Genomic DNA, 25714 nt, shown 5'->3' with positions numbered 1-25714 from the left:
TCCTATCTTAAAGAATATCATTTAATTCATTTCAGACGTTGTCCATACAAAGTTAGCGTTACTTTAAAAAATTACGACCATGATATACATTGGTTAAGAAAACAAAGTCCTGATTGACCTTGGGCAACCCCTGGGCGCAGATCCACAGGGTGGCCCTGCCCCTTTCTTGGCAGAAGTGAGGCAGAGGGTGGTGAGCTGGTTGGCATCAGTCCAGCCCCAGGAAGCTGAACACTAACTCGAGGGGAAGGGCTGGCTGGGAGGGCTGGGAGGACCTGGAGGCCCTGGGGTGGGCTGGTGGGCTTAGCTTCTATTGGGTAACAGCCCAGGCTCTCAGCTTCCCAGTCCAGCTGCGTCTCTTAGCTCCTTCTCTGTCCCAGACCATGGCCAAAGCCTCTCCCACCAGGTCTGGTCCAGGAGCGTAATGGGGAGGCTCACCAAGCCGCTGATGGAAGCTGGGCATGGACTCACAGGGCAGAGAGGGGACAGACAACAGGCAGGGGGGCCGTGGCCAGGCAGGGCTGGGAACCTGGCAGGAACCCCAGCCTCATCCCTAGGAGGAGCTAGCTCACAGTAATGGGGCGGGGTGGGGACCGTACTAGCAGAGCCGGAGGTAGGGGCTGAGCAGCATCCCAGGACCAGGAGGGGTCCCGACGGCCGGGCAGTGGAGGTCTGTCGGGGCCTGGGCCCCGAGCTGCAGAGATGTACAGGCTCCGAGTGTCCCCAAGCCCAGGCCTGAGGAAGGGGGCCTCGGCCCCACAAGAAGCCCACCTTTAGGAGAGTCTCCCCTCGGACTTGGCCTCTCCTGGGGGAGGGAGCTCCTGGGAGCAGGGCCAGCCCCATGGGGTCTCTGGGGTGTGGGCAGGGTGCTGTGCAAGTGCACAGCTCGGTCCAGACACAGTCCCCGCATCCTCCGAGCTGGGTGGGAGCAGCCACGCCGGCCCCACCGGGCAGGTGGTCAGTGTAGCACCTGGTCCAGCTCGTACTTCTCGCAGAAGCGGCTGGTGAAGGGGAAGCAGGTGAGGTATTCGACCCAGGGCCAGTGGATGGGGTAGACGTACAGCCAGATGACCAGCGAGGCGAAGAGGCCGGCGAAGACCACCAGTGACACCAGGATGAGGGCGCGCTTGCGGTACTTGTCACTCGTGCCGAAGGTGATGTAGGGCAGGAAGGCGAAGGCCAGCAGCAGCCCACTGAGGAAGCCGAAGATGTGGGCGATGTTGTCGATCCAGGGCAGGAGGCCGCAGATGAAGAGGAACAGCACGATGGCCGACAGGTTCAGGAAGGCCTTCCAGGGCCGCTCCAGTAGCTGCCAGCTCTGGAAGAGCTCCACGAAGAGGCAGGCCAGGAGGCCGAACTGCGACCCTGCAGGGCCCACCTGGGGCGGGCGGGCGGGGCGCGGACACGGTCACCTCCAGGCGCCGGGTGGGAGCCCGTGGGGAGCCCTGGGCACAGCCAGGCTGGAACCCTGGGACCCACGTCATCCTGTCCGTGAGCCCCTCCGGTGGGGACCCCGAAGCTGAGGGCCAAGGTGGCAGGGGGAGGTGCAGCCAGTGCCGCCGGAACCCAGCTGGACTCGTTCCCCCCACCCTTTCTGCAGACACCCTACTATGCGCACAGCGGGCACAGCGAGCAGGACAGACAGCCTGCTCTGGGCAGCGCACGTGGCGGGGACAGACACTGAACCAGCCCGGAGCGTGAGGGGGAACCGACCAACGAACCCTGCTTTCTTAGCAAGAACGGCCCCACGAGGGCGACTTCACACGGCCCCGCCTGTAGCTAAGGGACGCACTGGCAGGCAGTCACGGTCACTGAGAGACATGAAGCAGGCGCTGGGAGTGGGGGCGGTCCAGGAAGGTCTTTCTGGAGGTGACCTCTGCACGCGACCCGGGGGCATCGCTGCTCCCTTGTGCCCAGGGACAGACTAAGGAACTGGCCAGGAAGCCCCCAGCTTAGCTGTCCATCGACTGTTGAGCCTGACACGGTTGGGGCTGTGCATCCCTCTGGCTGACCCAGGTAGGGTAGTGGGGGTGGGGGGGCAGGGAAGGAAGTGGCAGGGCTAGCCCTACCCCGCCCACTCCCCAGAGTGCCCCGAGTTCCCCACCTCTGCCCGGTACGGGAGGAAGAGGGCGCTGGCGAGGTTGCCGGTGATGCCGCTGAGGATGAAGATTATGGAGATGCGGTGCCAGCCGGCCAGCTTCTCCAGGTCACGCAGGATGGTCATTTGGAAGATCACGGACACAAGGCAGTGGACCACGCTGGGCGGGGACACACGGACATCGGCTTCCGCCCGTGGCCACCGGCCGGGCACTTGGGGGGCACTGGGGCCCAGCAGGTTGTGCCCTGGCTCAGGGGCCCTTCCTCTGGGGGTCCAGGTGGGCGGGCACCATGGGGGCCTGGGGGTTGGGCAGCGAGGTGCCTCTTACCCAGCGTGGAGGAACAGAGACAGCCAGAGCCTGTAGAACTGATCGGGGACCTCAGGGTTGAGGAAGGGCAGCAGTCCACACACCTTGTCCAAGCAGTGCACCTGGGTCGAGCGCATGGTGGTCAGTCCCTGGTACCCGGCTGGATGGGAGGCCCTGATATGCGGGGTTGGGACTGGACACCCACTGCAGGAGGGCGTGAAGGCTGCTCACCGTGCCCAGGGCCCCGCCTCACCTGGGAGCAGAGCGTGGCCTTCTCGTGGAAATAGCCGTGCATGAACTCACAGTATTCGCGCGTGGTGATCTCACAGCTGGGGACAGGGAGGCAAGGGAGGACGTCAGGGGACTGAGTCCCAATCCCTCGCCTGGTGTCCAGTGCCTGGCCGCAGCAGGCATCGCTGGCAGGATGGGTGCCCCTCTTCAGGGACCCTCACAGCATGGACGGAGCGGCAGCGGGGACAGCGGCAGAGGAGGAGCACAGGGGCTCAGGCCCGGGGTCCAGGCCGGCTCACCTGCCCTTGGTGCCGATGCAGCAGGGGCGGCCTCGGATCTGGCAGTCCATGTGCGGGAAGCCCGAGAGGTTACTCTTGGCCTGCTCTGTGCAGATCTGTCGGGAGGGGCACGGAGCGGGGATGGGGCTAGGCGGCGGCCAGATGCCTCCCTGCCCTCCCTGGACCGCTCTCCTCCCCGCACACTCACCGGCCACTTGGTGATGTCGTCGGGCCAGATGTGGGCACCACTAGAGGCCGGCTCCTCGCAGGTTCTGGAAGTAGAGATTGGAGGGGGCAAAATGTGGGGCCTTGGCACCCCCAGCCTGCCACACCCCCGGTCAGCATCCCCAGTCTGCCACACCCCCCGGCCAGCACCCCCAGTCTGCCACGCCCCTCAGCCAGCACCCCCAGCCTGCCATGCCCACTGGCCAGCACCCCAGTGGGTGGCACCAACTACATGACACTCAACCTCGTCTTCTCAGAGAGCTCAGCCGTGGGTACCTGGGGTCCTGGTTGCACACGGCCCCAGAAGTCCGCTTCTGGCCCAGATCAGACTTGTCCATGGGGGGCCCCGTATCATCCTGCCACTTGACAAAAGTGGCCAGAGTCTCCTGGAGGATGGGGAGGGGCTGGTCATGGCAGGCTGGACAAGGACATGGGTAGGGGCCCCTCCAGGGCAGGGGCTCATTCCCTACTGTCCAGGCCTCTGGCTCATCTCCCAGACCCCCACCCCTCGCTGACACTCCTAGGACTTAGCTTTCACTTCTCTGGGGCTTGGGGAGGTTGATACCCTCCCTGTGCAGGCAGCCTACATTGGGTGTGAGGCCAGGGAGGGGGCGCGAGCCCAGGGAGCGGGGTGTGAAGCCAGGGAAGGATGTGTGAAGCCAGGGAGTGGGGTGTGAAGCCAGGGAGGGGTGTGCAAGCCCAGGGAGGGGGTTGTGAGCCCAGGGAGGGGAGCGCGAGCGTAGGGAGGGGGGCGCGAGCCCAGAGTTGAGGGGCACGAGCCCGAGGAAGGGGGCGCAAGCCCGGGGAGGGGTGTATGAAGCCAGGGAGCGGGGTGTGAAGCCAGGGAGGGGGGCGCGAGCCCAGGGAGGGACATGTGAAGCCAGGGAGGGGGAGCGAGCCCGGGGAGGCCAGCGGAAGGATGGACACAGGGCAGCGGAAGGATGGACGCAGTGTGCTCACACCGCCCCTGCCGGCCCCTCCCCGAGGCTGGGCCCAGCGGAGCCGGCGTTGGGACGGCGCTGGGCTGGGCGGGGCTGCAGGGCCCAGGCCCTCACCGAGCAGTCCTTCCTTTGGGTCTGGATGCAGCCCGAACGGTCGTTTTGGACACAGCAGCCCGAGTCCCGCTCCAGGTCTCGCTCCCGCAGCACGAGCTGCTCGATCTGTTGGTCCTTCCGGATGCAAGGTGAGAACTTGGCTCCCAGGTGGATCAAGTCGATCTGGGGAGGGGGCCGCCGGGGTGGGGGTTGTGAGCTCAGGCCCAGACCTGGCCAGTGCGTTCCTCCCGAGGGTGCTCCTGCTGAGCAGGGCTTCCAGGTTAGACACAACCCCCCTCTCTGCCCAGCTGGGGGTGACAGAGGCAGGGGGCTCCCTGCTGAGATGCCTCCGCGCCTGGGCCCCTCACCGAGCTGGGGCCGATCCAGAAGTTCTCCTGCTGGATGTACTTCACGCTCTCATACACACCTTTGTTCCTGAGCACCTGGTACAGCGGTGGAAGGAGGCAGGGTCAGGGCTTTCCTAGTCCCAGGGAAGGGCTTCCAGGAAGGGGCTGAGAGGCAAGGCAGAGGAGAGCCCAGAGCCCCCTCCTGCCTGGGCCAGGTCTGTGCCTCAGAGGGACCAGGTAGCCCAAGACAAGGATGCCTTTTGGAGGGGAGGCTAGGATTCCCAGGATGGAGACCCGCTTCCCGAGCCCCACGCACCAGCTGGGTGGTGATGTGCTGGGCGAAGCCCACGGGAGCGATGCCATACGTGCCGATCACCAGCAACGTGATGATGATGTGGACAAAGGTCAGCCAGTAGGTGAAGTAGGGCCTGTGGGCAGGGCCTTGGGTCAGCAGAGCTGGATTCACGCCCCTACCCTCAGGCCTGTGACACCCAGCTGCCAACAGCTCTTACCTGCTCCCAACCCTCCACTGCTCTGCTCAGACTCGTCCACCACCGCAATTCTTAACACGCACCTCTATGCCTTTCTCTCCCCCCTGAAACCCTCCCCGTGGCTTCTCGCTGCTCTGGGAATCAAGTCTAACGCTGCCCACTCCCACTGGTGGCCAGGCCTTGCTGCGCCTGCCCACCTTCCTGGCCTCCTTCCTCTCCTCTTGCAGCTCTGGGAAGGCACCCCGTGCCCTGCAGCCCCGGGGCCTTTGCACACGATGCTTCCTTGGCCCCGTCTCTCTTCACCCAGCTGACTGCTGCTCCTCCTGACCACACACCTCCCCACCCTCTGTTCACTCCTTCTCTGTCCTCCTCCGGGACACACTCCACACCTGCCATCACTTAATTTTTTGTGATCTGGGGTTCAATGTCTATCAGGTTGCTGCTAACTGTATACAGAGAATGGCCTGTTCCCAATCCTCTGGCTTCCCCAAGGTCTTGTACACAGTCCCTCTCCACGGGCCCCTCACTCGGGATCACCGCTTCAAACCACGCCTCTGATCCACCACACCTGCCCTGCTCTGCTGTCCCAGGGCCTGTGTGGCACTCGGTGAATGCTTGTTGTCTGGGACCCAGGGAGAAAGCGGGCCGAGAAAGCAAGGAGAGGCAGCAACACCCGACAACTCTTCCCGGGTGACGTGCACACTCGCAGGGTGACCCCAGGGACTGACCCTGCTCCCCTGATACATAAGAGGTGCTCATCAAAGCCTCACTGAACAAGGAGGGATGCTCCGGGAGAGGGCCCAGGGGGATCTGGAAGCCCCTCGGTCCCTCCTGGGTGGCTCCCAGCCCCTCTCCCTGGGCCTTCTCCTGGGAGCAGCCCTCCGGGACAGTGAGCACCCCCAGGTCTCAAAGCGGGCAGGCCCGGCCGGCGGCTCACCGGTGGCTGTCGAAGCTCTCCAGCTGCCGCTGCACTGTGCTGCTGATGCTGCGGCGGTAAGTGCGGTTCAGCCAGTTGCCCACTACGCCCAGGCCGTAGTGCCGCTTCTTCCGGTCGAAGGCAAAGTGCTTCACCTTGGAGGCGATGCGCTTGCCGCGTTTGGTGGGGGGCACTGGGGCTCGGCTGGACTCCTTCCTGGTGAGGATGGCGGTCTCAGCCAGGTACCCTCACCCCCTCCTTCCCACAAGGGGAGAACCAGGAGGGACCTGCAATCTGGGGAACCCCTCCACCCTGCCCCCCACACCCGGGGCCGCCACCACGCTCCACCGGGAAGACTGCCCGGAACTCACAGGGGGATCTGATCAGGGGAGACTGGGGAGGCTGAGTGTGGGATCCCCCGGAAGTAGCTGGCCGAGAGTGGGGGCGACTCAAACACGTCATCGGGCATGGAGCTCATTTCTTCCTGGGGTAGGGGTGGAGTCGGGGACATAGAAAGAGACAGTGTGAGGAGTTACTGTCCCCCGCCCTGCCCCCCCAACAGCTCAATTCAAGGGCAGGACAATGTCGGACAGGCTCCCTGGGAGAGAGGAAGGGGAGACACGTGTCTGCGGGCCCTGATAGTGACTCTTCCGCTGGCATCTGCCCCACCCCAGGCCCTTGCTTTGCCAGTGAAAGATGGGGGGCCCGGGAGCTCCGAGAGGCAGCACCCCCATCCCACGGACAGGCTTCTGGACATCTGAGGGGCTCCCGGCAGAGCATGATGGGAGGCCAGGTCTCTTCCCCCAGCTCCCGCCCACCCCAGCCCCCTGACCCCGAGGGCCCACACACCCCATGCTTGCCTTACTAAAAAACGAGGAGTCGAATGTCTCTGCCCCGTCGACCGCATCCTCCTCCAGGGAGCTGGGGTAAGCAAAGCTGCACTTGACCACCTGGCTCCGCTGTCCCGTGGCCTCCAGCACCGAGCGCCCCTGTGTGGGGCAGAGGCACGGGCGTCAGGCCCACGGGAGGTGGTCCTGCCCTGACACCAAAGGGGTGTCAAGGCCATCCGCCCGGGGAGGTGGGACCCTGCGCAGAGCACGAGCGTCTGCAGAGGCTGGGACTGGGCTCCAGCTCCTCCCCCGGCCTGCACACGGTTCTCTCTCTGCAGTTGGCTGCCAACTTCTCTTGGCAACCTCCCTCCTTCAGGCTTGGGTACCTGGCACCCCTGGCACCCCACCACTCACCCTGCACCCTTACTCCCGAGGTTTGGGCTTCCTGGCACAGCACACGGGGCCCCTGCTGACCTTTCTGATCCCACCTCCCATGATTCCTCTTGTGACCACCCTTCACTAAAACTACCTGCTACTGCCTCTTACCCCCAGGCCTTTGCATAGGCCGTTCCCTCTGCTGAGAATGCTGTTCCCTTCCTGGCGAAACTTTCTTTATACCTCCCAAGTGCCCTCTCTGACATCAGCCCCTCTCCTGGGCAAGACAGGGCAGCCTCTCCTCTGGGCGGGCCCCAGCACCTGTCACACCGCATGGTGACATCTTCCCCTCACCCGAGCTGAGGGCTCTTCCAGGGCAGGGACACTGGCTCAATTCTTTGCGGTGCCCCCATGCCCAGCATGTAACGGGGGTTCGACAAACACAGGTCAGGGAGCGGTGACTGTACATTTCACTTCCTACTTCTCCTGCGTGTGTGTCGGTGCAGAAACCAGCTGCCTGTACTAGGGAGAAGCTGGGCTAGAAGGATGTGGGTGAGTCTGCCTGCTGGGCTGTAGCCCCCTTCTCTGCCCAGGGATCCCGGAGCAGCCACTGCCCTGGCACAGACGCAGGTGCCTGGGAGGGGAGAGAGGGAGCGGGCCGGGCACAGGTGTCCTTACCTTAAGCAAGGCTGCAGCAGCTTGAAAGCTCATGTGGGCCACAGAGATCCTCTTGCGGCGGGGCAGGTGGGAATAGCCGGAGCGGACGCTGGTGAAGGACGTGAGGGAAAGGACCCCGGGCGTCAGCGGTGGGTGTGGGGCATGGGGCCGTTCCACCTCTTCCGGGTGGCGGAATGCCCGTCCTCGGGCCAGGGGGTCCACGATCTGGACAGGAGGGAGGCAGTGAGCAGAGGCCGCTGGGCGCTGGGCCCCTGATGGCCCTGTCCCCGGCTGGAGCCCACCTTGGGCATCTTGCAGGGCTTTGGGGACTCGGTGTCCTGGAAGGAGGGCACCTCTTGGCTGGGGAGCTCCAGGTCCCGCTGGCATGAGGCCTTGAGCCGGCCGTAGCGCACGCTGCAGTGGTGAAGGCTCCGGCGCTGCCAGTGCTGCCGCTTCAGCTCCCAGTCTCCGCTGACCCCGAACCACTGGGCCGCGCCCCTGCGGGGGCGGACAGGGCACAGGGCACGTGTCACCGTGGCGGCGGGCCACGTGTGTGGGGAGGCGACAGGGCGTGTGTGTGTGCATGTGTGTGCAGTGGGAGGTGACAGGACATGTGTGGGTGCAGTGGGGGGTGGGAGGCAGACTGACCCCCCCGACTCAGTGTCCAGGGACTGGATGGGCAGAGGCGGGGGAATAAAGTCCAGGGCCTGAGGGCTGAGCCGGGGGTGGGGGGAGCTGCTCTGAAGTGCAGGGTCCACCCCCAGCTCCTGGACCCCCTGCAGCCTCCTTGCTGGGTCTTCCTGCCAGGCACAGAGCCACCCGGGCCTCAGTTTCCCCAGCCTAGAACATGGGCTGCTTGTCCACGCCTCCCACAGAAGGGCTTGGGGCCTCAGAGTGTCAGAGTCCGTCGGGTGGGGAAGGGGGGTCTGCTACATGAGGGAGCATGTAGGCAGGGGCGGAACGTGTGCTCACTTGCGGATGCTCTGGGACAGCGAGGCCTGGCGGCGGAAGCCAGGACGCTTCTCCGGGCCACCTTCCTGCCATCGCCCTCTCGGCTCCTGGAGGCTGACGCTCTTCAGGAGGGCCGGGTTCCTGGGCCTCTGCCCTCCGGGTTCCTGGAGGCGGGAGAGGGAGCCGGGCTGTGACTCCATGGAGCTCCGAGCCTCCCCAGCTGCCTCTGCTCTGCCTTCCGATATGAAAACCCAGACAGGACAAACCTCGACCCCAGCTGACCCCGAGCCGCTTTCTCATTCTGAGGGTCAGATGGGCCCTTTTCTAGTGTGTCCGGGAGCCCGGCACTCACTTCCCCAGGTCCCCATCCAGGGCTCCCCCTCTAGGTCCTGGCCGTGGCTAAGTCGTAGGCTGGCCCGGCTTTGCGTGTTTGAAAGCGCCCTTGGCTTTGTGGGTGGCACGAGATCACCTCCCCGGGGCCCCGGGCTACGCGGGAGCCCACGCTGTGAGCAGCAGATTCTCGATGGACTCTATGGAGCGCTGGTTGGAATGCTGGCAACGGTGATTCATCCCCACTCTCCTGCACGAGCAGAACGCTGAGAGTCGGGGTGCCCCTTCCCCTGAGTCACAGACAGTCTACCGCCTGCAGAATGGCCAGGGCCGACGGGCTTCCCTCGTGGTCCAGTGGCTAAGACTCCGTGCTCCCAATGGAGGGGACCCAAGTTCAATCCCTGGCCAGGAAACTAGATCCTGCGTGCTGCAACTAAGACCTGGCATAGCCTAATAAAAATAAATAAAAGAAGGGACTGGGGCCAGAAACAGCCAATTCCCAGGTGGGACTGACAAGAGTTTCCTATTTTCCCTGGCTGGCCACGAGACTGAGTTCCTGAGTTCAGGAGTCACTCCCAGTGACATTGGGGGCCAGGAAGGAGGGGGTGAAGTCTACGGCAGGGACTCCAACAGGCTCCGGAAGGGCCCCCTTCCAGGAAGTGAAACTGCCCTAAAGGTGCCAGGGGACACAGCAGGGGCCCCTCTTACCTGGGGCAGCATGCTGGCCTGCTCGCTCGGGGCCGAGGTCTCAGGCGGAGGGATGGTGATGGACAGGTTGGGCGGCTTCCGGCTCTGCAGGCGGCTGCTGGACACCGAGGAGACCCTCTCACCATTCTTGTCATCGGAGGCCATGGTGGGCAAGGGGGCAGGGCAGCTGGAAGGGAAACGGAGGAGGCACAGGTGTATCGTCGAGAGGCGGCAGGACAGGGGGGACACGGGGACAGTGCAGGGTGTCAGGGCGTGCCACGGCGGACAGCCTAGATTGAGAACAACCCGTGGACAGTTGGTTCAAAACTGACTCCGATACTAAACCACACAGCAGCACGCTGAATCGGGCTGGGTGGGGTATGGCGAGAAGGTCTATTTTCATCCTTCATTTGCATTCTGGGCCGGCAGGAGCCTGGGAGGTCCCCAGCTTGTCACCTCATTCCGTTTCTGGTCTCTCTGCTTCAGGCGAGGACCACACCCAGAAAGGAATGTGAGGACCAGGGATGTGATCTTGGCCTGCCCATCAGTCTGGCTAGCGCAGGCCAGGGGGCCGGAAGGCAGATTCCTTGGACAAAGGGCCCTGCCTGGGGCAGGGCTTCGGGAGGACAGGGAGAAGGCTCCAGGCAGCCCTCAAATAAGGGATCCGCATCTGTGCAGGGAGCAGGGTGGTTCTCAGAGAAGGAATCCCTGGGCTGCGAGCAAGGAAGAGAAGGTCCAACCTAACTCCTGGGAACATGAGAAAGCCGCCGTGCTTGTCCCTGTCCCCCCAGACTACCAAGTTCCTCTTTCAAAGATAAGTGAAACTGCCATCTGTCTGTTAGTTTGTTCTTTTCACAAAGGAAGAATATTACATCTTAATGATAAAAATGATACATAAGCACTGCAAAAGAAAAAAAAGACCCAGGCGACTAAAGAAGAAAGTGAACTGCTGGCCCGCCTGTCACCCCGTGTTCCAGGAAAGAGCTCAGAACATGCCTCCAGGTACTTCTCTGCACCTGGAAAAGGACACAATACTTAACATTTCCTTGTTGTTGTTTAATTGCTAAGTCGTGCCCAACTCTGAGACCCCATGGACTGTAGCCCACCAGGCTCCTCTGTCCATGGGATTTTTCCAGTCAAGAATATCGGAGTGGGTTGCCATTTCCTTCTTCAGGGGATCTTCCCGACCCAGGGATCAAAGCTGCATCTCCTTCACTGGCTGGCAGATTCATTACCACTGAGACGCCAGGGAAGGCCACTGAGCACTTTACATGCACGTCTGTCATTTCTCTACAGCATGGACATCCTTCTCTGTCAACGCAGACAGATCTACCTGATCTGTCTTGAAGACTGGAAATGTTTCTAAGAATGGAATGTACCAAGATTTATTTAACTCCAGACTGATGGTTGCTTAGATTTGTGTCCAGTGCTAAGGAACACCCTTGCCTACATCAGGTGTGTTGTGCTATGCTATATCGCTTCAGTGGTGTCCAATTCTGTGTGACCCCATGGACTCCTCTGTCCATTGGGATTCTCCAGGCAAGAACACTAGAGAGGGCCACCGTGCCCTCCTCCAGGGGATCTTCCTGACGCAAGGATTGAACCCCTGTCTCCTTACGAGTCTGCACTGGCAGGCTCTTGACCACTAGCACCACCTCCAAGTTTTGTAACAGACAAACAGTAGAAGGGGAACGACTGGACTCAAGAATAAGTGTGTCTTGAATTTCAGTGGAACTTTCCAAATGGCCCAGCCAGGAGGAAGTAGCAATTTACCCCCATCTGGGGCTTTTCCATCCTCCCAGGTGCCACTGACTCCCATACCCTCTTTGACGCAACAGAACGAACACCCTCTGACTTGACTAGTCTCTCCACTTCACCTCTCACTCTGCCCTGTGACCTTTGTCTTGCTAAAATCCTTTGCTGTTCCCTCTCCCTGCATCCCAAGGCTGCTGGGGCAGGTCTAATTTCTCTTCCCTCATATCCATCTTCTGATCGGGGTGGGGCCACATGTGGCCAGGGTGCCAGATGTCAGGGCAACACAGCGGCCACCTTTGTTTCCAGCCTGCCTGGCCCCCAGGTGAGGCACCATCGCCTCTCACCTGCAGGGTCCCAGCAGCCTCCTGACTCCTCCTGACCTGCTGCCCCCTCGAGCCCCAACCCCAGGACCACTTCCACCCAGCGGCAGAGTTCGCCTTTTAAAAGCACAAATCTTACCATGCTCAACACTAGGCCAGGATCTCCAGTTCTCACTTAAAACCAAGTCCAAACTTCTCACTGGGGCTGCTGGGCCCCTCGTCCCCTTCGTCTCCTCCTTGGTCCCCACCCTCACCCCAATCAGGCCACCCGGGGTCCCTCACTGCCCTACACCTGCCAAGCTCTATTAGGAGGTGCTGGGGGGTCATGGTCAAAAGCACAGACAGGAGCTGGGTAGCCTGGGGTTTGACCTGCATCTGATCACTGGTCACCTAGGTCCTCTCCTTATGGGGGGGGAATAATCCCCTCCCCTAAAGAGACATCCCGGGCATCACATGACTGCACGCATGACACGCACTTAGGTGGCGCGCCCACGGACACTCGTTCAGGAATGTTCACAGCTCCACGTTCACTGGAACTCAAAGGTGGAAACAAGCCAAACGCTCATCAAAATACAAGTGGGAAGAGGGAGAGGTGAATTAGGAGCTTGGGATTAACACATACACACTACTATATCTGGGGCTCCCGGTGGCACAGAGGTAAAGAATGAGCCTGCCAATGCAGGAGACGCACGGGACGAGGGTTCGATCCCTGGGTTGGGATGATCCCCTGGAGAAGGGAATGGCAACCCACTCCAGCATTCTTGCCTGAGAAATCCCATGGACAGAGGAGCCTGGCAGGGCTACACAGTCCACGGGGTCACAAAGGGTCGGATATGACTGAGCACACACCCGTTCCTTCCTTCCTCCTCACTACTATCTACAAAACAGACAATCAACAAGGACCTACTATGCAGCACAGGAAACTGCTCAGTATTCTGCAGTGGGTCTTCCCTGGTGTCACAGTGGATAAGAATCCATCTGCCAATGCAGGGGACACGGGTTTGAACCCTGGTCCAGGAAGATCCTACATATCGCGCAGCAACTAAGCCTGTGCATCCTAACTTCTGAGCTTGCACTCTAGAGCCTCTGAGCCACAACCAGCGAGCCTACGTGCTGCAGCTACTGGATCCCGTGCGCCTGAGCCTGTGCTCCACAGTGAGAAGAGCCACCGCAAAGAGACGCCCGCACACCACAACCCAGAGGAGCCTCTTCTCGCCACAACCAGGGAAAGCCCGTGAACAGCAACGAAGACCCAGTGCAATTAAAAAAAAAAAAAATTCTGCAGTATGGGAAAAGAGTCTGAAAAAGGATAGATATATGTACATGTATAAGTGAATCACTTTGCCATACACTTGAAACTAACACAACATGATACATCAACTATAGCCCAATACAAAATAAAAGTTTAAAAAAGGGCACTATAATCTATGGGGGAAAAAAGAAAAAACTTACAAATGGGTAAACAAACTGCGCTAAATCCACACAAGGCACTATTACTCAGCCACAAAGCGGAATGACTCGCTGAGACAGGCTGAACACAGATGAACCTGGAGCACGTTATGCTAAATGAAAGAAGCCAGACACAGACAGAACACATACTCCAGGGGTCCAAATGCAAGTTCAGAAGAGGCAAATCTATAGACTGAAGAATGAGTCATGGCTTAGGGCTGGGGGTGACAGCTAAAGGACGGGGGATTCCTTCTGAGATGATGAAAATGTCCTAAAGTAGATGAGTTTTACATGAATTGTATAAATTGAATGTGAACTATATCTCAATAAAGACGGTTAAAAAAAAAAAGTTACGTGCTCCATAAATGTTGGGCCTTTGGTTGGGACCCTGCTGGCTCTCTCCAGATCAGATTAGCGCTTGTGCACAGCAGGTGGCTCTTTCTCATCATTCTGGTCCCAGCTTGAGTGCCACCTCCTCCAAGGAGCACCCCCTGACTGCCTGAGGCAGCACCCCTCCCACCCCATGTGTCTCTCCATCGCTTCACCCTGCTCGTCTCCCTCTTTCTGCCTTATTCACAGCTGAATCCCTACTGTCAGCAGAGTGCTGGCCCACGGGTAGCATCAGTACATATTTGTTGAAAGTCAGATAAGCAAGCAAGGAAAGCAGCTGGTACCTGGGGTCCATGCTACTTGGCTACCCAGTTACCTACCTTCAGGCTGTGGGCTGAGCTTGTGGTTCCCTGGGTCTTGTTGCTGAGGACTTTAGAGCATGTTCTAGTCCTTTCCTCACTCTGCAGAGATGCTCTGGGGTCAAGTTTCAGCTCTGTGGAGAGGTGGCTGTATGCAGAGACAGATGGAAAGACAGACAGATGACTCCGGGTCATGCAGGGCCGTTTCCTTGGTGCTCACAGCCTATAAGGAAGTGAAGGCAGGCTCAAGGGGGTATGTCAGGACCAGTGTATCTTTCCATCTTCTTGACCTCAGTCTCCTCATCTATAAAATGGGGATAATTCTACCAGCTTCAAAGGTGGGAGATTAAGAAATAACCCCTCTTCTCCCCTTGTGATGATGAGCTAGGTTCTTTAGAGCGCCCAGACGCCAGGGGCCTCTGGGCGTGTACCTAACAAAACCACATAAAGACCCGGCCTCTGGGCTGGGAACCATAATCAATACACTCCCTACTTTCTTTTCTTGTTTCTAGAGAGCTTCATTAGAAACACTGAACTTTTAAAAACGCTCCCATTATTGGCTATCTTCTGATCAAGATTTCTTTTCAGTTAAACAAAGGCAGATATTCAAGGCAGTGTTTAAAGGATTCAGACATGTTTTGGCTCTTTAACAATTAGTTTAGGTGAAATCTTCTTCACTTATGCCTGCAATGCAGGAGACTCGGGTTCAGTCCCTAGGTTGGGAAGATCTCGTGGAGAAGGGAATGGCTACCCATTCCAGTATTTTTGTCTGGAGAATTCCATGGACAGAGGAGCCGGGTGGGCTACAGTCTGTGGGGTCACAAAGAGACACAACTGAGTGACTCACACATACACACCATAAAAGGATTAAAAAGTGAACAACTCGTGGGACTTCCCTCGTGGTCCAGGGGTTAAGACTCTGTGCTTCTGCTACAGGGGGTGACAGTTTGGTCCCCAGCTGGGGAACTAAGATCCCACATGCTGTGTGCTGCGGCCAAAAGAAAAAAAAAAAGTGAACAGCTTGAGGGCATGCCTTTGTTTCTGAGAAGTCCTCACAGGGGGCATGCTGGTATAGTAGAGTAGGGGCCCCTTGATGGAGCCCCTGAGGGCCGCTGTGGGCAGGACGGGGTCAAGGCCCCAGGTGGGCCAGGCCTTGCCTGCCCTTTACCTGCATTATCCTACTCTGTCCTCAAAACTTGCTTTGAGGTAGATATTATCAACTACCTTTTTGTGAATAAGAATCGAGGCTCAAAGGGGTTGAGTAACTTGCCCAAGCTCACACAGCCAGGATGGGGAGCAGCTGGGACTCGGGCTGCTCTGGCTACAGGGCCCGAAGCCTCTTTGGCCACAGGTGCCCCTTCTCCCTAAATCAGGAGTACACTTGCAGCCAGAGAGCCTGCTATCAGGAAGACAGGGCAGAGTCCAGCCTGGAGAGAAACTTGGTCGAACATCTCAGCACTTTGCAAGCCGTGCTCCTCAGTGGCCTGGGGTCACCAGAGGTGCCCAAGGGGCCACCATGGGGTAAGCTGGAGGCTGGGGGAGGGCCTGGGACCCCCGATTCCTCACGGCAGCAGTCCTCTGGCTTTGAGCAGGGCCTCTCACCTCCAGTCCTACAACTGCAGATGAGAGCTCTGGGCACAGAGTGGGTGCCAGAGAGCTATCTGAGGCCCAGCTGGGGGCCCGGGATGCTTCCTGCTTAAGGCCTGACCAAGACTTGGGCATTCTTCCTTCTTTCCCACGTGTGGGGAGTGCTGACTTTCACCCCAGGGCAGACGGGCAGTCGGCAGGCGCCTCAGACGCCACTTGGCACCACTCAGGGGACCGCTCCAAGACAACAGCCTCTCCTGGGGCCCCAGCACAGAAACTTCTCCTGCTGGGCTGCCCCTGGGACCAGGGCGCAGTGAAAGGGCACCAGGCGGGCACCGCCCTGGGAAACTGACACCAAGGATGAGTGGAGGCAGCGGGGGGAGGCTGGGGGCGAGTCTGGGGCTGCCAGGCCTGAGCTCAGTAAGGTCACCAAACAGTTGGATCCCTGGTTGACTCGGAGCTCCTGATGAGAAGGGCAGACCCAATCCAAGGCTGGGGATGGGGGGACTGGACCCACCCCAGGGAAATCCTAGCAGTCCCGAAGAGAAGTGGCCAGTCCCAGAGAGCAGAGGCAAGGCAGGGGCGCCTTTCACGCGGAGCCATGTAACCATCCTCACAGTGTGGTGCCCAGAGCCTTGGCCTGTAAGCAGCGTGACCTTCACGGCCTGTTTCCTTCTCTGTTGAGCAAGGGGGGTTGGACAAAATGATGTCCCGCTGTGACATCCTTGAGCCCACATATTGGGCATAAAAACACCACTTTGCCCCAGTCACTCTCCCCCTGTAGAGGGGATGTGCCCCCAGCTGATGCAGACACGGGGGGTGGGGGCACCCGAAGCCCAGCCCCTGCCTCCAGACTCAGGGAGAGAGGAGCTGGGGGTGGCAGGTGCCTGGGGTAGATTCAGGGGTTGTGGACAGACCCTGGGCACCCGCCATAACCCAAGTCTAGGGCGTGGAAGAGCCCAGATGGCAGAAAAAGTGCTGGAGCGCTGGGAGCACTGGGAGTGCCTGCCCCGCCCAACGCTTATCTCCTGCGCCCCAAAAGTGCTTGCTCATTGCAGAGGAAATTGTGACATCCTGGGACCAGGCTTCCTCCTGACCCAGTCACATCCGCTGCTCTCTGAGAGCCCCCCGCCAGGCCTGCCACGGCATCCAGCCCATGGGTCGGGGGTGGGGAGGTTTGAGGGCCGGACCCAGCTGGCTGGACCACTGCCACCTGCCCATAAAAATTCTGGCCTTGGAGGGGGCCTGTCCCAGAAAAAGGCCTTCAGTCCCAGGGCACCCAGGAGACCCCAAAAGGGCCTGGGGAGAGGAAGGGGGTCCAGCCTGGAGTAGGGGGGTACATACCCAGAGCAAGCACAGTACAGAGTTCAAGTCACCCCAAAGTACACCCAGGGTCTGAAACCCCACCGCCTCCACGCCCAGAGGCATAGCCTAGGATCAGACACACAGGGCAGAAACGCAGACTCAGACACTGCACGCTGGTTTCGCCAGGGAATCCGGTTTCCCCACAGGGCGGGGCCGGGCACCGCCAGCTGAGCCCTGTCCTGGCAGCCACAGCCAGGGCAAGCCAGGCCTCCCCGCAGAGGGTCCCCCGCCAGAGCCCTACCAGGGCAGGTGCCCCCTCCCCAGGCTGCACGGGCCCACCGTTTCCGCCCCACCTGCCCCCAGGTGTGGTTCCATCCCTGGGAATCTGACTCTCGTGTCCTGTTTCTCCCTCCATCTGCCCACCCCCACTGCACCGACACACCAGCAGGTTTCTGAAGCCATCCCCGGGTCTTGCTCACGGTGGATGGATTTTCCACACCCCTTGGGGCTTTGAGGACCTCCCAAGCCAGAAGCAGGCAGGGCAACTTGACGCAAGGACTCAGCCTGAGTGTGGCCAGATGTGGGGACACAAGGGAGGGAGGGGGCCCTGGGAGGAGGGATAAGCAGCCCCTCCCAAGAGGGGCTTTCTGAACCATAAGGTCAGGAAGGTTAGGGGATCCCCCAAAGCGAGGGCCTCAGGCACCCTGAACAGAGGAAGAAGAAACCACCATCTGGCCCAGAGGTTCCCCCCAGCTGGTGGCAGGCGGGCAGTCTGGAGGGAATGGAGGCGGCCAGGCAGCTGGGTCCTGCCTGTTCCCCCCGCTGAATCACAGGATGTTGGGGTGAGGGCGGGGGGCAAGGAAGTGGCCTCTCCCCGCTCTTGCTTCCCTGTCACAGAAACTGAAACCCGCTTTTTTCCTCCCCACAGCCGTTCTAGGAACCGGGTCGGTTTTAGAAAGCGGCAAGGAGGAAGCGGGCCCTCGGGCGGCGTGCAATCCCCCAGTGCAAGCCCTGGTTCTGCTGAGCTGGGGTGGGGGCCGGGGGGAAGCGGGGGGCTGCTCTGGCTGCGGCAAGGCCCGGCAAGGGGCAGCTTATGTAAAAGGTGTCACCTGGCCAGGATCCCTACCCGCGGCCCCACGCTGGCCCGAGCAGCCAGTGACTCACCCTGAATGCCTCCCTGCCCTGGCAAGAGTGAGTGTGGATAGGAGAGCCTGGCAGGAAAGAGCCAAGAAGGCCAGCTGAGGGTCGGGCAGGACCAGGAAGACCAAAAATGGACAGATGAAAAGGGAGGGAGGCAAGTGTCCCAGGTTGGGGCCGCAAACCCCACCATCAGAGTTAGAGGAAGGAGAGTGGGGAGGGGATGCCCATCTGTCTCCAGAGGCCAGCGGGAGCCCTCCCCGGGACCCCCTGCCTCCTGGCAAGCATCCGCTTCCCCAGGAGAGCCAGCCAGCAGACTTATTTCACAGGCCGCCCTTCAGCCCAGTTCCCCCCAACGGAGAGGAAAAATGAAACCACTTGTGGGTTGGCGCCCCAACCACAGGGAGAGGCCCCACTCACAGAGGGCCCTGGCCCAGGAAGGCCCGGATTGATCCTGCTTTCTGCTCAAACTCGAGAAGATACAGAACCTGAGCGCAGGGTCAAGGGCCTGGTGACCTTCCCCATCCGAAACCAGGCTCGGGCTTCCCACGACCGGGCTGGGGTGGCTTGAGAGTCATGGCCAACCACAGACCCGGGACGTGGGCGCCAGGCTCCAGGCCACTGCCAAGAGCGTGCAGGGGTGAGGAGGACAGGTTGCCATGTTCCCAGCCCCTACCCCGTACCACCCGGAGGTTTGCTCAGGACCACACACCAGTGGGGGGCTGGCCGGCAGAGATGTGAATGCCCCATCCCCTGTAGGGACCCCAATTCCAAAACCCAGCTGGAACTGCCCAAGCCGCATGGCCCCCCATCCTAAGGTGTGGGGCACTGCTGGTAACATATGGGGACAGGCATTATTGGGAGGGAAATGCCACCAGATGGCCCCAACCAACCACAATGCTGTGCCCTGTCCACCACGGTGCCCTCCCGGAGGCCCCACTGGGAATCTCTGGCCTCCAGGAGCTGCTGATGGAAGCAGACCAGGGACAGCAGCTGGGCAGAGACCTTCCAGACCTCAGACAAGTAGCAGCCTCCAGCGGCTGGGGGCCGAAGGCTGCTCAAGAACAACACCAGGAAGGGATGGAGCGGCTGGGTCCTGGGATGCTCTGCCCGGCAGCCTGGCCTCCTCTGGGAAGGTGGTCTTTTCCCTCCTGGTTCTACTGCTCCTGGAGCACAGCCAGAAGGCTCTGGTCCATCCAGGCTGGATACCAGGGCACAGGAGGCAGCCTGGTGGGGTGAGGGGCACATGAATCGCTGGGCACCACACTGACCCAGACCTGGCGCGAACCAGGCTTTGCTCCAAACACTCATGAGGAGTTTGCCTCTCTCAGGATCTGCAGGTACCGGGAGCTGGGTTTCCACTGGTCCTCGGAACCAGTAGGACCTAGCACATGCTCAGTGGTTGGGGGGGATGGGTGCAACACGGGTAGGGGAGGAGGAGAGGCCCATGTCCCTCCCGCTGGGGTCTCCCGGACCCTGAGGCGTCTGCAGACACGACCAGCCCCGGCACACAGAGCAGGCCTCTGTCTTGTGCTTGCGAGGGCGGAGGCCACCCAGTTCCCATCCACGCCTTGTGGCCTGGCTCCAGACAATGAGAACGCTGTCCCACTTGGGGAGACGGGGTCAGAGGCCCAGCCCTGAGCGCTGTGTGATATTAAGCAAGCCACTTGGCGTCTCTGAGCTTCAGTGTGTTATGGGGTCACCCTGGGAGGCTGGGGAGCCGAGGGACAAAGCTTGATATTCACAGAAAGGTTAAACACTTCGCCCGCTGTCACTCAGCCACTGTTGGGCCCTGGGCTGCCCAGGGTCGCTCACCTCAACACGCTCGGGACAGGGCGCCGGGTGCCCCTCACTCCTGGAGGCTGGGGTCGGCCGTTAGCATGGAGCGAAGATGCCAGGCAAACACTTTTCAGCTTGTAAACAGTCATTAAGGAGCTAATAAACCAGACTTCCCAGAATCCTGCCCTGGGGCTTGCTCCATCCCTGGAAGAAGCTGGCCCCAGTCCTGATGCCTGCTGCGTAGACGTGGGCCAGCCAGGCCCCTCAGACCAGAGGGGCTCTCCGCACGCATTACCAGCTCTATCTCTCCACCTTGCTTTGGAGCCACTGAGGTCCTCTTATCGAGAAATGGGAGCTGAGAGGGCTCACACTCTAGCTTGGCCTCCTATCTACTGGAAGACTGAGCAAGTTATGACTTCTGAGCCTCAGTGTCCTCTCCTGTGAAATGGGGTGATGCAGCAGAGATGACATGACGTGGTGAATGCCCAACGCCAGGGAACATTGGTGGAGGGTAACTTGTAGCTTCTTTTATTCCTGGCTGGCCTCCGCCACCATGGCTGACTTGGTTTCTACATCTGAGCCAAGCGGCCCAGAGGCAGCAGATCTCTGACAGGTGGGGAAACTGAGGCTCGGAGAAGTAAAGGCACCTGTCCAAGGTCACACAGTTAGGCCGTGGGGCTGTGGCCTCCTGCCATCTGGGTACTGGTAAGGCGAAGTGGCAGACGAAGGGGGTGGTGACTCAGGAGCTGGAGTGAGTTTGGGGTGCACAGGCCTTTGACTCATGAGTCCTTCCCCGCCCCCCCAAGTAGAAATGACATCATCTAACGCTTGGTGGCACTTCCCAGCTTATCTAGGGCTTTCACAAACATTCTCTCATCCTTGTCCTTATCTCACGATTGTCATTGGCTGATAAAGCCATCAGCTAATGAGCCAGGGCTCGGGCAAGACTGCAGTTCCAAGGCCAGCTTCTACCCAGTCCTGCGCAGGTCCCCCTTCTCTTCCAGGCCTTCTGGGGTCTGCACCCAGGGGCAGGACCTTGGGAGAGCCATCAGGAGAGGGGACGACCACCAGAGGATCCTCGTGGCACAAGCTCTGGGGCCACACTTGGGAGGCAGAGAAAGCCAAGCTGGCCTGGCTCCCGGCTCCAGACAGCCCGGCCAGCGGGGAGCAGGGCTGAGGGTCACGGCCTCCACAAAACCCCCCACCCCACCCAGCAACATGACGCACACACTGGAGGGTGGGGGCCAGCAGTTCACAGCCTGGTCCTCCCTTCCCTCCCTCCAAAACCCACCCTCCATTCCCGTGGCCTCCATGCTGCTGAGGTCCCCCACCCTAGACCCGGCTACTTCTAGAGGATGACACAGCCACGATGCTATTCCACAGCCTGTTCTCAGCTTGTCCCCCCAGCAGGCCATGGTAAGACCTCTGGCCTCACCACGAGTCCATCCCAAGGGCACACGGACATGTCCCTGTTACTGTGATGTTTCTGTTACTCCCTCACCATGCTCCTCATGCAGCCAGACACCTGCCCAAGCTTCACACGAACCACCACTGGAATCCTCCCAGGCAGACCACTGTGACCCCGCTGTGGAAACTGAGGCACGACTATTTAAGGGACCCTCCCCTCCATCCTACTGACCACACTCTCATAGCCCAGGCACCTGCCAGAACCTGTGCCTTGCTTTTTGGCTCCCCCAGCTGAGAATCACCCCCTCCCACCGCCACCCCCACCCTCCCGGCCAGCATCCCTGATGGGTCCCCCTTGTCTGCGCTGCCCACTTAGTGCCAGCCACTTTTCTGGATGGTCGGATGGCATCACCGACTCTATGGACATGAGTTTGAGCAAGCTCTGGGAGATGGTGAAGGACAGGGAAGCCTGGCGTGCAGTCCATGGGGTCGCAAAGAGTCGGACACGACTGAGTGACTGAACAACAACTTTCCTGGAAGGTTCAGAATGTGCCTTCCCAAGGCTCTGAAACCGCAAGCCTTGCATCTGGGTCCCTAGATAAACTTACTGAACGAGGGAACGTGGACACAGTGGCTGTCTGTACTGCTCTGATGCGGAGAAGAAAATGCTCTCTTTATGCTGGTCCTGAGAGCAGCCCTTGCTTCGCAGCCTCCCCACTGTGGTCACCACTCCTCCCCCAGGCTGGCCCAGCTGGATGGGAAATCGGGAGCAGAGGCGTGAGCTCACTCTGGAAATCCCCAAGGGTGGCCAGGGCAACACTAAGGTCTGCTCCAAAGTGGGCGTCACGGAGACCCGAGGGGACCTGCAGTCTGGAGTGTACATCCCCTTCGATGTTGCACAAGGCAGGTGGCGGGGCCACCCTAATCCTGCCACCCCTCATCCCAACCCACAGGGAAGTGCCAGATGGCTCATTCAAGTCACAGGCACAAACATACCATCCCTTGACTTCCTGCTCTCATCTGAGGCCTCACCTGGGGAAGAGTTTACACAGCAAGTCACACAGCCTGCAGAGAAGTCTGGCCACCACCACTGACCTGGAGCTGGGCTTGGACCCCAGCGACCCCCACAGTGCATTTATGGCATGATTCACTCCTCCCCTTAGAGGACCAGGAGTCCCCACCTTGGGCAGTGAGCGTCTGCCTGTGTGTGTGTGTGTCCAAGCGTGTTACACCAGGTACTGCTGCAGCTCAGAAATGAGTAAATGAGGTAGAAGTCACCTGGTACTCTGTTGCCAGCTGGTGGCACAGGGTTTTAGGGCTGGACTTGGAAGAGGTGGCCCAGGTTCAACGTGAGGCCCTGCTGATTACTTCCTGAACAGCTTTGTGCAAGTCTGACGGCTGCTTTATGCCTTCAGAGGCACACAGAAGATGGGAGGTCACTATTACAGGTTGGTTTTGTTTTTGTTTTAGCTGAAAAGGTGAAAGCCTCACTCCAGCCTTTTAAAGTTAAAAGATTAAAAGAAGCCCCCCAAAGCAAAAGTCAAACCAGAAACTGCCACTCCGACCCCACCAGGGTTCCCAGGTGAGAAGGCCAGGAACTGCACGTAAACAGGATGGAGGGTGGGTGTGGGAATGGAGATTGTCAAGAAGTGGGCAGGGAGGGCAGTGAGGGGGCCTGGGCTCCTGGGCGTGGACAGCTGCTTCATCCCATCCTGCCCTCTCTATGACAGCCCCCGCTGCAATTCCCTGCACAGCGGGGAGCCCAACACAAATAATTAATTCAGAGTTGTCCCTACCGGGAAACCCCCTGGCCTGTGGCTCCAGTGAGCCCCATCTCTCACTGGGGCTCTGCTAACACCAGGAGCAGGGGGCGCCTCGCTGCACTAGCATCAGGGCCCACCCTGGGTCTCTCATCTCACCCAGAGTTCCCACAGCCGCCGAGGAACTTTTTACTGCAGGAGGGAAGCAGACTGTGAAGCGGCAAGGAATGTGTCCTGTTATTCCTCGGATGTTATTTTCCTGGTATAAGTGACTGAGGAGTTAGGAGTAGGTTCAGAAGGGAAAATGACAACTGGTCACATGGTGTCAGGCATCCAGGCCCGCCCAGCAATCAAGGGTTGGGCAGTCTCTGAGCACAGAGCTTGCCCCCTTCCCACCCTCCACACTGTGCGGATGTCTGACCCCCAGGGCTGCCCTGGCTCACCCGGCATGGGAGGTGCTCTGGGGGTGAAGCACTCCAGGACCCAGCTGTGAGAGAGCCCCTGTTTCCAGCCCCTCCCCATGGCGCCCAGAACTGCTTAATGCAGGGCCTGGGGTTTAAGTAGGAAAGAGGCTGGTGGCACCAAGGGTGGCCTGCTGTTGGGACAGGACTGCCCTTACACCTTCTTACTGCTTATCTCATTTGGGTTTCTTCCTCCTCTAACCTGGTGAAACTGAGGCAGGGAGGGGCAGTCAGTGAGAAGTAACCTGATGAACCGGTACCGCTCCAAGCTCAGCACAGCACTCCTGACACTTCCCGCTGGATAACTCTTCATGGTAGGGGGCTGTTCTGCACACTTCAGGATGTTTAGCATCATCCCCAACCTCTACACGCTAGATGCTGGGAGCCACAACACTCACCCTCCCCACCCCACCGCCAGGTGTGACAACCAAAACTTCTCCAGACACTGCTGAATGTCCCCTGGCAGGCAAACCACTTCCCCAGGCCCGTTTGAGGGTCACTGCTCTGAAGAAGCTTCACTTTCCACCCTGCTCTGCCTCACCTACAGTGACCGTAACAAGACACAGACGCTGGGCCCATTACATTTCAGCAAATACCACCCACACAGGGTCCTAAGGCTAGCCATTGGGAAAGAGCAGCCAGTCCACTTGGGAAGTCAGTCCGCAAGCCCTCCCCTCCTCAGACACTCCCTTCTCGGCTCCAACTCCAGGCCTTCTCCCTTGGCCTTTCACCCGGGGCTCCTCTCTGCCCTGGAGTTAGGGGCTTATACTCTAGAGACATACTCCTCTCTAACTCAACGCAGTACTTAAGCCCCTCTGTCTAGAAGTCAGGACTCCTGGGTCCAACTTCTGAGCTCCGGTCCGGCCTGGCTGCGGCACCTGTTTCCACCCCGGCGAGGCCGAACAAACTCCCCGGTCGCTGCAGCTCACCCAGGAGAAAGTGGAGGGGCGGGGAAGGTCTGAATTCCGGGCGCTTCTGGGGCGAGGCGGGACTGCGCGGTCCTGCCCTGGGGCTTTCCCCCCCGCTCTTCCTCCTGGGACTTTAAACTGCGGCCCAATCATCCTGTCCCCGCCTCTGGTGACTCGTGGCCCAGGGACCCGGGAGGTGTCTTATCCGAGCTGAGCCTAGGGGCCAGCAGACCCGGTCCAAGGGCCCCGTCCCAGTCCAGCCCCGGCCTCCGGTATCGGCCCACGTGGAGCCAGTGCCGGACCCTTCGCCGGTCACTCACCGCCGCCCCGGGCGCGACCCCGCGGCCCCTCTGGCGCCCGGTGCCCAGCCGCCGCGAACCGACCCCTCCCGGGGCCCCGCGCTCACCTCCCTGCGGCCCCAAGTCCCCGGGAGTCAGCTCCTAGCTGCGCCGGCCGGCCGCTGGGTAGTGGCTCCCGGGGGCGGGGCCCCAGCGCTCCGCCTCTTCCCTACCTGCGCGCGGTCGGCGGGGGCGGGGCCGGGGGCGGGGCCGGGGTGGGGCCGGACGCCTGGGCGGGTCCGGGTCCTGGAGGCGGGGCCGAGCTCTGGGGGCGGGGCCGAGCTCTGGGGGCGGGGCCTCGCTCGGTCCCCTAGGCCAGCATCCTCTGCCGCTCCAGGGTCGCACTGCCCTTCCTCGGTCGCTCCAGTGATGTCCCCGCCCCGGCAGAACCCTATTTTCCGCCGGAGCTACTCTCTTCCGGGCGCCGTCCTCTCATCCCCCAATGAAACGTATAATCTAGGTCTGAAGTGCCATCATCCCGTCAACTTCCAAGAGAAACCTCTCCAATAACAGCCCCCTCCCAGAGCCTTCATCCCTGGATCAAACGAGCCTGTTCCCTCGGGCCTTTTAGCCCTCAGGCGTTCCTTCAAACTCATTTGGAGAGTCTCGCCTGCAAGTCCTGCTGCGGTTGCCGCCTCCGGGACGCCTCCTCTGATTTCCATCGCTGCTCTAGACTCTCGTCCACCGCGAACGCGCCCTCCCCCGCATCCTGCCGCAGCGAAGGCTCCCGACCGGGCAGAGACCGGGTCTTACTCAACTTCCCCCGCCCACTCGCCCCCGGCACTGCGTCCAGGCCTGGCGCCGAGGACAGATGGGGACCTAGGGTTTGCTCCTGGGAGAAGCCCTCACTGAGTGCCTGTGTGGCGGCGGGATCTCTGGTAAAGTTCCAGGAATCTCCTTTAGGGGAGACCCAGTTAAAAAAAAAAATACCCGTGTGGCCTCTGGCCCAATGACACGGAACCTTCCTAATGGGGCAGGACCTTGGTTCTCACGGGTGCCTGCGTCCGAGGACAGCACTCAAGATCTGGAGATTGGACTGCGGGGTCAGCCTCCGGGCCGCGGATC

General features: G+C 60.4%; 1 protein-coding gene across 5 annotated transcripts; it reads right to left on the bottom strand.

Annotated features, from left to right (window-relative positions):
* RHBDF2 (rhomboid 5 homolog 2) lies at positions 1-24793 on the bottom strand. 5 transcript variants are annotated; one of them, XM_018063739.1, is made up of 19 exons: positions 24718-24793; positions 13989-14190; positions 9776-9941; positions 8759-8901; positions 8089-8284; positions 7808-8011; positions 6785-6913; positions 6296-6408; positions 5946-6140; positions 4834-4945; positions 4539-4613; positions 4192-4353; positions 3413-3522; positions 3120-3183; positions 2933-3027; positions 2656-2731; positions 2424-2524; positions 2102-2255; positions 1-1375 (listed from the first exon to the last, which is right to left on the bottom strand). In XM_018063739.1, the coding sequence occupies exons 3-19, from the start codon at positions 9917-9919 to the stop codon at positions 956-958; spliced, it is 2493 nt and encodes an 830-aa protein (XP_017919228.1). In that variant the 5' UTR covers positions 9920-9941; positions 13989-14190; positions 24718-24793; the 3' UTR covers positions 1-955. The 5 variants fall into 5 exon arrangements, with proteins under 5 accessions (XP_017919228.1, XP_017919230.1, XP_017919232.1 ...); XM_018063741.1 differs by having other exon boundaries at positions 13989-14115; positions 24718-24783; XM_018063743.1 differs by lacking the exon at positions 24718-24793 and adding an exon at positions 24632-24693 and having other exon boundaries at positions 13989-14115.

Source organism: Capra hircus, chromosome 19 (assembly GCF_001704415.2).
Source record: "Capra hircus breed San Clemente chromosome 19, ASM170441v1, whole genome shotgun sequence".
Classification (NCBI taxonomy): Eukaryota; Metazoa; Chordata; class Mammalia; order Artiodactyla; family Bovidae; genus Capra; species Capra hircus.
Note: the sequence above shows the minus strand (reverse complement) of the source record. Positions and strands in the feature narration are given on the sequence as shown.

Excerpts from the sequence above, each read along its gene's own strand:
- RHBDF2 (XM_018063739.1), bottom strand. The coding sequence starts at position 9,919 with ATGGCCTCCGATGACAAGAATGGTGAGAGGGTCTCCTCGGTGTCCAGC. Across the intron at positions 8,285-8,758 it reads CTGTCCCAGAGCATCCGCAA|GGGCGCGGCCCAGTGGTTCG; the intron begins GTGAGCACACGT and ends CCGCCCCCGCAG. Across the intron at positions 2,732-2,932 it reads TGCATCGGCACCAAGGGCAG|CTGTGAGATCACCACGCGCG; the intron begins GTGAGCCGGCCT and ends CCCTGTCCCCAG.